Genomic DNA, 12,499 nt, shown 5'->3' on the forward strand with positions numbered 1-12,499 from the left:
TTTGCATAAGATAATAAGAAAATAATCTGACCAGAAGGTGAATTGCCCTTGTCAGAGAAGTTGGTCTGAATAATCTATTAGTCAAAGTGTAATTATAATTATGACAAGTATGATCTCTTTTAAAAAAAAAAAGTCAGTCAGACACCATACCAGATATTGATCAGTCTTGTCAGGTGAGTGTCACGGCCACCCTCATTTCCAAAAGGTACACCTGCAACAGGTGAGCAGAGACACACCTCCAGATTACCAGCTATAAATACAGCTGCACCCGACTCAGAAAATACAAGAGAGCTTCACCCAACCGATCATCTCTTAACTTCACCATGGGGAACTTCGTCGACTGCTGCCGAGGCTTCTGGTGCCCGACCAAAAACCCTAACATCCGGATCAGCCTGCCTGCGGTCTGCTTCGTGTGGCAGATCGCCATGATCATCTTGTTTGGAGTGTTTGTGCGTTACGATGAAGAATCAGATGCGCACTGGGCTGAGCACAAACACGAGAAGAACATCACGAGTGACATCGAGAACGACTTCTACTACAGATACCCAAGTGAGTATTCATGTTCTGCAGGGTTTGATATTGCTAAGGCAGTTCATGTCATGTTTAAAGAGTAAAATAATGTTTTGTTGAGCTTTCAGTACGTAGAAAGTTATGAAGGTTAACCTTCTCCACCACTCCGCCTTCTCAGGTTTTCAGGACGTACATGTGATGATCTTTGTGGGTTTCGGCTTTCTCATGACCTTCCTGAAGCGCTACAGCTTCGGCGGGGTCGGATTCAACTTCCTCATCGCCGCCTTTGGTCTGCAGTGGGCTCTGCTCATGCAGGGCTGGTTCCACTCTCTGGACCCAGTTGATGGCAAAATTAAGATCGGCATTGAGAGGTATGTTTGGCACCTCGCTTTCTTAGAATAACTTGTTTTGATTCATTTATTTAAGGTTACTCTGGCAAATGAAGTACGTGCCATATAGTTGGCACCAGATGGCCATTTAAATCATGTGGGCATTTAAATCATGTGGGCATTTAAATCATGGGCATTACTTGAACAATACATCAGAAGATAATGACTTATGTGATACAGCTGATACAGAGAAAGTTTCATTTCCCATCTTGCTTCTGTCAGTATCATCAATGCCGATTTCTGTGTGGCGGGATGCCTCATTGCATATGGAGCTCTCCTGGGAAAAGTCAGTCCAGTGCAACTGATGATCTTGACACTATTTGGCATCACACTGTTTGCGGTTGAGGAATACATCATTCTTGATCTTCTCCATGTGAGTAGCAGTGTTATTTTAGTATTATTAGGGGCCAAGCACCGAGGCACCTGTTGTATCAATTGGCGTTCTTTTTTTTTTTTTTTTTTTAGGGGCCAAGCACTGAAGGTGCGTAGGCACCTATTGTAATCATTAGATTTCTTTTTATTTTCGATTCTTCTTCTTCCGCTCTGGAAGTCTATGGCAGCCCATAGAACCGTATGGTAAAAAGTTGTGAAATTTGGCACACATTTAGAAGACAGTCTGACCTTTTCCCATAGCAAATTTGGAGTCTCTAACTCAATCTCTCTAGCGCCACCAGCAGTCCAAAGTTGCACTCATGTTTATGTTAATAACTTTTGAACTGTAAGGGCTAGAAACAAAATTTTTCCATCTGATTCCTTGGGTCAAGACAAATCGATTGCACCCTATGACCTAATTTTCCGTCAGGAAAATTTTTCCTCCATTTTGAATTTTCTGAAAAACGTACTTTTTCTAACTCCTCCTAGGCTGTTAATCTGTTTTTCACAAAAATTGAACCAGATCATCTTCAGACCATGCCAACAAAAATGTATGGAATTCCAGTCAATTCCTCAAACCGTTTTTGAAAAACATGCAAGCGAATTGTACGTAGTGCTTGCGTAAATAGACATAAGGCTGTATCTCCGCAACGCTTTATCGTATTCAGACCAAACTTGGTACATGTCATCACAAGCATGACCTGAGTTGCCATGCAGTGTTTTGGCACTGTGCCACCTACTGGTGAGGAGATATGAAAAATGGCTATTTTTACATATAACTTCTGACGTGTTTGTCCAAAAATGATAAATTTGATCACGTTGGATTCGGAGCATCATGCCGAGTTGAATGATATCCAATTTTTTACATATCGGCCATTTTGGCCATCGGCCATTTTGAGTTTTGTGCTAAAATGCTGTATTTTATGAACCCATTAACGTATCATTACGAAACTCGGTATGCATCTTTGGCACCATGTGTAACCCGTGCGGCTCGCTTATGCCCAGCGTGATGTGCGGCCAGCGACACCGGGTGTTAAAACTTGGTCTGCGTTGTGTTACGTTGTGTGGATGCAGAAACAGACACGGGACAGCAGGCAGCTGATTCACTGGATCGTTTTACTGTTTAACAGAGACATAAGCAGCCTCAGATCGCATGGCCCTTATAACACTCTCTTCCATCGAATCAAATTTCAAAAGGGAAGAGGAGGAGACAGGACAGGAAATTAGGTCATAGTGTGACCTCGCATCACCTAAAGGAGAAGCGCACTCCTAGATCAGGTATCATAAAACGTACATGAACAATTTTGTGTGAATTATAACAATATTTACACATGCCCTGACAATACTCAAAAAGTTTTGGCACAGCGCCACCTTGTGGTCAAAAGTTATAACAAAATTTACAAAAATGCTAATAACTTTTGACTATATTGACCAATTGTAATGATTCCTTGGGTCATGCCGAGAACATAGATATCAAATTTGCCATAGTCGGCTGAACTTCCTGTCCGCCATATTGTTTTTCTTTAAAAACCTACTTTTTCAAACTCCTCCGAGACCGCAGCTCCGTTTTTCACCAAAATCGAATCGCATCATCTTCAGACCATGCCGACAAAAAGTTATAGATTTCAAGTCGATACATCAAACAGTTTTCGTATACCGGAGCAACGAATTTGAGGCATGATGCAAAAACGACTCTTGAAGCTGCACCTCTGCAATGCTTTGACATATTGACACCAAACTTTGCTGTTGTCATTGTCAACTCACTCTGACCATACCACATGAATATGGTCACAGCGCCACCTATTGGTGGAAAGTGATGAACCAGTAAATCCTCATTTTTGATCATTTTTCAGCTCTTTTTCCTAAAATGATCTTAATAGGTCTTTAATTGCTCATAGTTGCAGTTGGTCTGATGTTCCCGGCCATGTTGGCTGGCTTATTGTGCCGTTTTTGTGCTTGGCCCCGTAATTGCTGCTTGCAGCTATATTTATTATAGCTTTTATTGTTATACTTTTCATTGTTACATTTTTAATAATTTTGTTATTAGGATAATTAATGTCATTTAAAACTAAGATTAAATATGAAACCATACAAAATTGTGTCTGATACCATTCAAATATGAAGCAGCAACTGTTTTTAACATTGATAAACATACAGTCAAACGACAATTTATTTCCGCTTTATTTTACTTAAAGAGACCGTTCACCCAAAAATTCTGTCACCATTTACTCACCCTCAAGTTGTTCCAAACCTGTACGAACTTCTTCTCAAAACTTTCAGTAACCAAACAGCTGATTGGACCCCATCGAATATACTAAAATACTCGAAAATACTACGGAAAATATCTTCTTTTGTGTTTGGGTTCGCCTTGATGATAACCCTTAAGTTCATCATTCTGAAAATGTCCTCCTAAATCAAAGTGATTTTAACAAATTGTTCTTGCATTTCACAGGTTCGTGATTCTGGTGGATCCATGGTCATCCACACTTTTGGAGGCTACTTCGGTCTGACAATATCATGGATTCTGTATCGACCGAAGCTAGACCAAAGCAAGCATCTGGGCAGCTCTGTCTACAACTCTGATGTGTTTGCTATGATCGGTATGTTACACACAGTACATACACTTGATAAGATCTTACATGAGCCTTTTACAAAAAAACCCAGTCCTTTATCTGAAAATGTTTCCTCTTCCAGGGACCCTCTTCCTCTGGATGTTCTGGCCCAGTTTCAACTCCGCCATCTCAGATCATGGAGATGGTCAACACCGGGCGGCCATAAACACCTACCTTGCTCTGGCGTCCTCTGTACTTACTACATTTGCCATATCCAGCCTTTCTGCCAAGAAGGGAAAACTGGACATGGTAAATTACAGCACTTCATTATATCCCAATGATGTCTGCAGCATCTAATCTGTGATTTGTAACATTGCACCTGTTTTGTGCAACTTAGGTGCATATCCAGAATGCAACACTGGCTGGGGGCGTGGCCATGGGCTCAGCGGCCGAGTTCATGATCACACCCTACGGTTCGCTCATCGTGGGTTTCTTCTGTGGGATACTGTCCACGTTCGGCTACCTGGTGCTCACTGTGAGTGTGACAGAAGAGCAGATTCGAGCGTCATTTGCGCTGTGAAAACCGATTCATTTATACCTATTTTTTCCCCCTGTGCAGCCCTTCATGGAGAAGTACCTGAAGATTCAAGACACCTGTGGCATCCACAACCTGCATGCCATGCCCGGGCTCCTCGGAGGAGTTGTAGGTGCCATCACAGCGGCTGCTGCCAGCGAGAGTGTCTATGGACATGAAGGGTGAGTGTGACTGTTTAGTTATGTTAGTATACAACTATTAATTCATGAAAAGTTGATTTAAGGTACACTGTCTAGCAGTTAAAACACAAAACTGCATGCATTTTGCAGAAGAAAATTGTTTTGGTTGTGCTTCTTCAGCTCTGTGCAGATGAATATGGTTCTTTCTTATAGACAGCAAAATCTCCAGAGTACATATGGTCCCTCTCTAAATAATGTTAAAATAACACTAAAACAGAGTTAAAGTTAATGAGATTAATAAGCAAAAAACTAAAAAAAAAATAATAATAAAAAACTAACTTATGCCTCAGACATGTGTCAAAGTAGCCGGAGCAACTTTTCTTTGTTTATGGATATGACGAGATGCACACGAGCGAGTGACGCATGCCTAGTCACATTCATTTATAAATTAGCCCACATTAATAATGATCGCATTTTTAATTAAAAACAGCGAAATTTCACAAGAAAAGTTGAGTAGTTTAAAAGCAGTTGTCTAACTTTCATATTTACATCTTTCCACGAACTCACATTGCATTGTGACAATGACAGTAAGACCCGCCTCCTTTGATTTGATTGGCCATCTCGATCATTTTGACATTGACGAGCACCATTAGACTGCTGAGGCATAGCAGCCTAAAAATGTAACTTGTCATTTAACTTTTTGTCATTCTAACAACAAATAGCGTTACTCACTCTACACAAATAATAATAATAAATAATAAGATAAGACAAATAAAATGGCATTATTATTTATTTTTTAATTCATATTTCAGACTAAATCATTGGCTCTGGTCCCGTTTAGCCCATGTCAGTGTTGCAAAGTTAATCAGTTTTGAAACAAGTTCAGCAATAAGCAGCTCTACAGAAGACGATAGTGTCATTTTTCAGCAATTCAGATTCAATTCAATTAACTGAAAATGTTGGAAAGGTAGTTTCATTATCCTGCTTAATTCAGTTCAAGCTCAGTGCAGTTAAATCAATAATATTATAAAATATTGCTTGTATTTTTGAATATCAAAACTTTGTATGTTGCTGATACAAATCCATTTATTTCAACAGGTTGGTAAACACCTTTGATTTTAAAGGGAAATATGCTAACAGGACACCCGCCACGCAAGGAGGCTTCCAGGCAGCTGGTATCTGTGTTGCTCTCGTTTTTGGGATTGTAGGTGGAATTATAGTAGGTGAGCATCCAAAACAAACAAACAAACAAAACACGTCCACACGTAAGAATATAAAATTTAGCAGCTGCATGAGGATGTAATATAAATATGTCATATTAGTATCATTGAGATGTTAATAATTAAAAGAACATATTTGTGTGTATAATTACAGTTATTGTTTATTTTAATGATTAAAAAATAATGATGTTTTTAGTTTTAGTTATCTATAATAACACTGGTATATGTAAAAACAGGCTGCATCCTGAGACTGCCATTCTGGGGAGACCCATCAGATGACAACTGCTTTGATGATGAGGTGTACTGGGAGGTGAGTTTGAATTTGTTTTTACTTGTTTCACAGCTAGGTGGCACTATGGAACTCAAATGAGAATGTAATGACAAGTAGCCCAGTTTCTCCCAGTGTGAATTCTTTATGTCTGGGTTGAGTTTGAAAAAAAATCCTTCTTTACAGGTGCCTGAAGACGAGGAGAGCATCCCTCCCATTCTAGAGTACAACTCCCACATGGTCGGCAAAAATCCTGGCATGTAAGTATAGATTCTCTTGATCTATTGAGAATATACTGTAACTATATAATACACTATATATGTGACCCTGGACCACAAAACCAGTCATGAGGGTCATTTTTTTGAAATTGAGATTTATACATAATCTGAAAACTGAATAAATAAGCTTTCCATTGATGTATGGTTTGCTATGATAGGACAATATTTGGCCAAAATATTTGAAAATGTGGAATCTAAGGGTGCAAAAGAGAAAATCGACTTTAAAGTTGTCCTTAGCAATGCATATCTACTCACAAAAATACATTTTTGATATATTTACGGTAGGAAATTTACAAAATATCTCCATGGAACATGATCTTTACTTAATATCCTAATGATTTTTGGCATAAAAGAAAAATCAATAATTTTGACCCATACAATGTATTGTTGGCTATTGCTACAAATATACCTGTGCGACTTATGATGGTTTTGTGGTCCAGGGTTACATATAGAACATACAATTTATTTGGTTACTATGAAATTGTTTATAGTAGAAGTATGGGGTCACTATGCTGTAAAAGTGCTTGCTGCATTCTAGTACATCACCATTAGATGGCAGTACACACCACATAATATATTTCCAGCTTTAAGTGCATTTGATCACTGTAACGCATGATGATCTGATAATTGTGTAGTATAGCATTTCAGTAAAGATATAAATTAGATTATGAATTATTAAATTAATAATTAATTAAACATCAACTCCATATTTATGCAAAATGACCAAGATGATGTGTTACATAACTATTTAAGTTTTTTTTTTTTTTTTTAAATGAATTAATTGTTTTAAGGTCCTAAATATATGCATTTATTTTTTCATCATTCAGGTCAGATACTAACTTCTCTATGGAACAGAGCTAATGTAAGAATTAAGGAATGCACAAAAGATGAACCTGATCACATCATATTGGAGGGGGAAATTAGACAGAAGGAATGTTCAGACCAAGTCTGTGCTCAAGAGAATCTAGTCTCTGTAATATCTTTTCAAGGTATTGGCCTGCAAGGCTACAAGGGTCAGCTCTTTGTTCAATTTCAAGTCTTTATGCTTGAGAGTCCTCAAATTAACTTAATCACGACGTTTTATAATTTCTAAAACTGATGCATATTTCATAATTCACCTGTACAACAAGTTTTAAACTTAAATTGTATTAAGTTTCAATCATTCTGGAAAAGAATGAAATAGTAATTATTGTACTTTATACAATAATGTTCATGTTTTCTGTGTTAATGAATTGACTAGGCTATTACAATTTTGATATGATGAATGTGTTCTTGTGTTAGTTATTTATCTAGTTATTTTCAAGTGTACAGTGATGTGATATTGTTTCCTTCCTTGTATGTAGACTGTTAAGGATTAAATGAGAAGTCAATATCACCATGAATGATAATAGTAATTTCTTTTAATTTTGTCATTATAAAGCTTTATATTCTTTGCTATTTCATATTCTTTGCCTAATGTTAAAAAATAAAAAGGCAATATTACAATCTTTCTGCTCAATGACTTTGGTGTTCTTTGTTAAATGTTTGTTTAATTCACATTTTACGAACGACAATAAAAAAAATGTTGATTTAATTCTCTCAAATATAAATAGACAATTACGCATATTTCTGCTAAACGTCCCTTAAAATCTCCCTTCTTCACAAAATTACTTGTTTTTGAGTGTTTTAAAGTGTCTCCACTATGATTTTTTTAAATATTACCTTTCATGTAGTGTATAATGTAGCTGTTTGTTAATGTAAAAGGACTTGAAAGTTATTGTCTCTTAAGGAGAAACACTGCAGGTTAATAGGGTAAAAAAAACTAATAGTTATCAACATACATCCCTGGATTGATTACAATAAGAATTTCAAACATTTTTTGCATTACAAGTTTTCTAAAATGTTATGTTTAAATATGCATATTATTTACTTAAAAATGCACTAATTTGCATACTCTTAAACAAAAATATGAACATTGGATGAAGTTAGGTTCAGAATTCTTGTTTCATTTTTTTTGACATATTAGAGTCAAAGGTTTTTACATTGGGTATCTCTTTTTATCACTCCATAACAAAATAAATGTTCTCAATTTTTATTTGAAATAAAATGTTGTAAATCTGGCAAGTTATATATGAACAAATCCCTTCAGAATATAGATAGGAATAAAACTATAGTTTGGTGCTTCTGAAGTGGAGATATATGGCTCAGTGTAAAAACTCATTTTGAGAAAACAGCCTTTAAAAATATGTATTGTAATTGAAATCTATAGACAAATAGAAAAAGTGTCAAAAAAATAAATCCTTAAATGTGGATTTTGGATGTTTTCTTACCACTAGAAAGCCAAAAAGACCAAAATCTTAAAATTGAAAGGCTGTAGTGTCTCGCCTTAAAAGAAAGAATCGATTCTGAACTGCCTGAAACAAGTAATTCCAGTCTCACTTCCTGTTTCAAACATATGCAACAATGTAACAAATTGGCATAATGCCAGCTTATAGTCTTCATACGTCAACTTTGACCCTCAAACACTATAGTTGAAGCTGAGACTGGAAGAGTTTGGTTCGTGTTGTCGTGACATGGCAAGAGTATTGTTAAACGAAAAAATCTTGTTAATGAATTCATTTGTTTTGTTATTGCATGTTGTGATATCTGCAGGTCAAACAGTAGATTTCAGGTTTCATTAAATTAAAAATGCCTCAAAGTTGCTTTTGGTTTTATTCTACTAATACCGTGTAATGGTACAACTACTAGAGACACGCGGTGATTAACGGTTATCTGTCAAAATCACAACAAAACGCTCTTTAATTGAGCTGCTGGTCATCTGTTAGCGTGTTTTCTGGTCACCCTCAGGCCAAACTCCTCCATTCTCATGGAAATAGACTCCTTGTAGAGGGTCAAACGGGGTCAATTGGGTCATTTCCTGATCAATCACCGTGACATTTAATGAACTTCAAATACACGCTGCTTTTGTGAATGAGCACAGCAAGACGCCGATGATGGTATTGAGAGATTTCATGTCTTTATGAAGGACTTCAGTTTGTGCATGATTTCATGTTCATGAATTTAATAGATGTGCTATTATCAGTGCTACTGACACCTGACTCATACTCTGCAGAACAGGTTGATGTTGCTGCCAAAAAGAAGAATACTATTTCTGCAGTGTATATTATTGAGCACAATAATATATGTACATTTTCTTTATGCATAAAATACTACAACATTAACAAAATGTGCAGCTTACACTGTATCCCACAATGCAATGTACTCGATTTGACCTTCCCTTTCCAGTGTGACAAATTAATTTTGGCTTAAAGTTCTGACTGCCGACGCTTGTACAAATATACTTGGCTACAAGCACTGAAACTTTGCTTCTTTTTTTCTTTTGTTGTACACTTTTTTTTGCTTGTATTTGTTTGTTTGATATTATTTGTCTACTCACTTTGACATAAATTGTGGATTCTATCTCTATTTTTCAGGATTTACTATGGAAAAAGTGCTGTTTAAATTTGCGGCCAGAAAGGCTATTGAGCACAATATTTCCCAAAATATGCAGTAAAGCACACTGTATCCCACAATGCAACCTTCCATTTCCAGTGTGACAATTTTTTTACATCTCATTCTTATTTGCTCATTGCCAAAAGTAGGGATACTATACACAAAAATGTAAGAAGAATTATTTTCAAAAAGTATTTCCAAATTTAATCCTGACAAACCCAGCAATTGGGTTGTTTTAACCCAACGGTTGGGTGAAATGTTTGCTCAATGTGCTGGGCAATTTTATTCAACCCAACTATTGTTTCAAAATGACTATATGGTTGGATTAAAATGAACCCAAAATATGTTGGAAATTAAAAATCAGACGCATAATTACTAGAGGCAACAATAATAATCAAAGGATGAACATTAATTAATAACCAATTTAATACATGTATATTGTTTAATTATTATTCATTACACTTATTAATAAATGTTCATTTATTAAACAAATTAATGTTAATTTCCAACATATTTTGGTTCATTTTAAGCAAGCAATAATAATTTTTAAACAACAGCTGAGTTAAAACTACCCAGCAGGTTGGGTCAAACATTTAACCCAACCTTTGGGTTTGTCCATTTTCAACCCAACTTGAATTGTTTTTAACCCAGCATTTTTTTTAGAGTGTATAGTTTGCTTATTAATAAATGTTCACCTTTTGATTATTACTGTTGCCTCTATAATTGTGTCTGTTTTTTAATTTCCAAAATATTTTGGGTTAATTTTAAGCCAGATGTATAGTAATTTTTAATCAATAGTTGGGTTAAATAAAACTTCCCAGCAGGTTGGGCAAACATTTAACCCAACTGCTGGGTTTGTCCGTTTTCAACCCAACTTGGGTTGTTTTTAACCCAGCATTTTTTTTTTTTTTGTGAGCGTACACTTTAGTATGCTTCTTTTTTCTGCTTAGTTGTGCACAGTTTTTTCTTTCTTTTTTTGATAGTATTTTTCTATGCAGTTTGACACATCACCTAATTTTTCCCATTTTTTTCCCACATTTTTTACAAAAACCCCACCATCAAAATGTTATGCAGTAATTTTTTTTTTAAGCATTACTGAAGTCAAACAAGTAAAAAAAAAAAATGTCCGGGCAGATACACAACAGCTCACTCAGGTTTGAGGGATTACAAGGTATAAACGAGGCGGATGGCAGCGGAGCACGCCGGCACGTCCACTGATTCCAGGCGGCTTTCCCATGGGGATGTAGAAAAGGGAGGCGGGGCCCGGAGTTCAGGATCTAGCGCCGCAGCGAGCAGAGCGGCTGAAAGCAAGAGAGCCGGGGTCAAATCTCTTCTCCTCTCTAATCAAACAAGTCTGCAGGGGACGAGGGGGGGTCAGGGTCTGAGGAGGGGAGGGTGTCGCTCCTGTAACAGAGATGTTCTCGTTAATCCCCTGTGTGAAGGGGAGCGGGCAGGTGGGCCGACCCAGCCTTAGTTTACTCTGAAAAGAACTGCCAGTGGAGTTAGAGCGCCCAGAGATCCACACTTGGATCACATAGCTCAGAGGCTGTGTGTGGAACCACTTGGCCTGCCATTGTCCTACATGGCCGGTCTTGTCTGAAAAGCTGTAGAAAGCCTGTAATCAGATTAAAGATTGCCAGGATGAAGGGGGCTAGTTTTTCTTTCTCTTTTTTTAAAGGGAACAGGGAGGGAGATTGCAGCCCCTCTAATCAGTACCTGCCATTGAAGAGCAGGAGAGGAGCTAAATAACTCGGCAGGGAGTGTGGGTACAAGGGCCTCATGGACAAATTGGCCTGTTGTTGCTTGGGTATAATGGTGGGCAGTGAGTGGGGGGGGCTGGAGGAAAGGTGGCGTCTTTCATTCAGCAGTCTTTCCCCTCCTGACCTGATAATTATATCACTCTTAAGGGCTGATTGGTACATCTGTGTCGACAGACCTTTTTACCCAGAATCTGTCACTGAATCCTTCGTTACTCGTGGTTGGGGGAAAACGCTTCATTTTGCTTGGGTCGCAAAGATGAAGGTCCTGTTTAAGGGTTAAACTGAGTTTCTGAAATCGCATACTTCCCTATTGTACAGTATGTGACAAAAGAAGTATGTCTGAATTCACAGTAAGTTACCCGGATGACCTACTATGCACACTTCAGAGATCCTGAAGTGCACATATATACGAGGGACACTTTACTACCCCATGAGTCCACGGGAGAGGATTTGTGAATGGAGGTGAAGCGACGCAACTGACGCTGGTAGGTCACATGATAAAGACAGCATGGCGGATGTAGTACATCCGGATTACGTTCATACTACATGCATTCATACTATATAGAACATACTTTTATAATGCTTGCAATGTAAAAATAAGTACCTACTCAAGAGAGTACACGATTTTAGATGCAGCCTGTGTGTCGAGATCAGTAATGATTTGATATTTTTATGGCATTTTTAGATTTCAGGTTGTCAGATGGTACACTAAAGAATGCTGGGTTAAAAACAACCCAAGTTGGGTTGAAAATGGATAAACCCAGCGTTTGGGTTAAATGTTTGCCTAACGTGCTAGACAGTTTTATTTTAATGCAACTGTTGTTTAAAAATGACTATATGGCTTAAAATGGACCAAAGGTTGGAAATTAAAAATCAGACATAATTACTAGAGGCAACAATAATAATCAAAAGGTGAACATTTATTAATAAGCAGTTTAATAAATGTTTATTGTTTAATTATTATT

At 37.2% G+C, this 12,499-nt stretch overlaps 1 protein-coding gene across 1 annotated transcript; it reads left to right on the plus strand.

Annotated features, from left to right (window-relative positions):
* The first annotated feature begins 305 nt into the window (after positions 1–305).
* rhcga (Rh family, C glycoprotein a) lies at positions 306–7,976 on the plus strand. Its single transcript, XM_067400332.1, has 11 exons — positions 306–549; positions 689–881; positions 1,122–1,272; positions 3,724–3,871; positions 3,966–4,132; positions 4,221–4,358; positions 4,443–4,579; positions 5,636–5,760; positions 5,994–6,067; positions 6,212–6,285; positions 7,131–7,976. Exons 1-11 carry the CDS (start codon positions 324–326, stop codon positions 7,162–7,164), a joined length of 1,467 nt encoding a protein of 488 aa, XP_067256433.1. The 5' UTR covers positions 306–323; the 3' UTR covers positions 7,165–7,976.
* The last annotated feature ends 4,523 nt before the right edge of the window (positions 7,977–12,499 follow it).

The sequence above is a fragment of the Chanodichthys erythropterus genome, chromosome 11 (assembly GCF_024489055.1).
Source record: "Chanodichthys erythropterus isolate Z2021 chromosome 11, ASM2448905v1, whole genome shotgun sequence".
NCBI lineage: Eukaryota > Metazoa > Chordata > Actinopteri > Cypriniformes > Xenocyprididae > Chanodichthys > Chanodichthys erythropterus.

Excerpts from the sequence above, each read along its gene's own strand:
- rhcga (XM_067400332.1), top strand. The coding sequence starts at position 324 with ATGGGGAACTTCGTCGACTGCTGCCGAGGCTTCTGGTGCCCGACCAAA. Across the intron at positions 1,273-3,723 it reads TCATTCTTGATCTTCTCCAT|GTTCGTGATTCTGGTGGATC; the intron begins GTGAGTAGCAGT and ends TGCATTTCACAG. Across the intron at positions 5,761-5,993 it reads TGTAGGTGGAATTATAGTAG|GCTGCATCCTGAGACTGCCA; the intron begins GTGAGCATCCAA and ends ATGTAAAAACAG.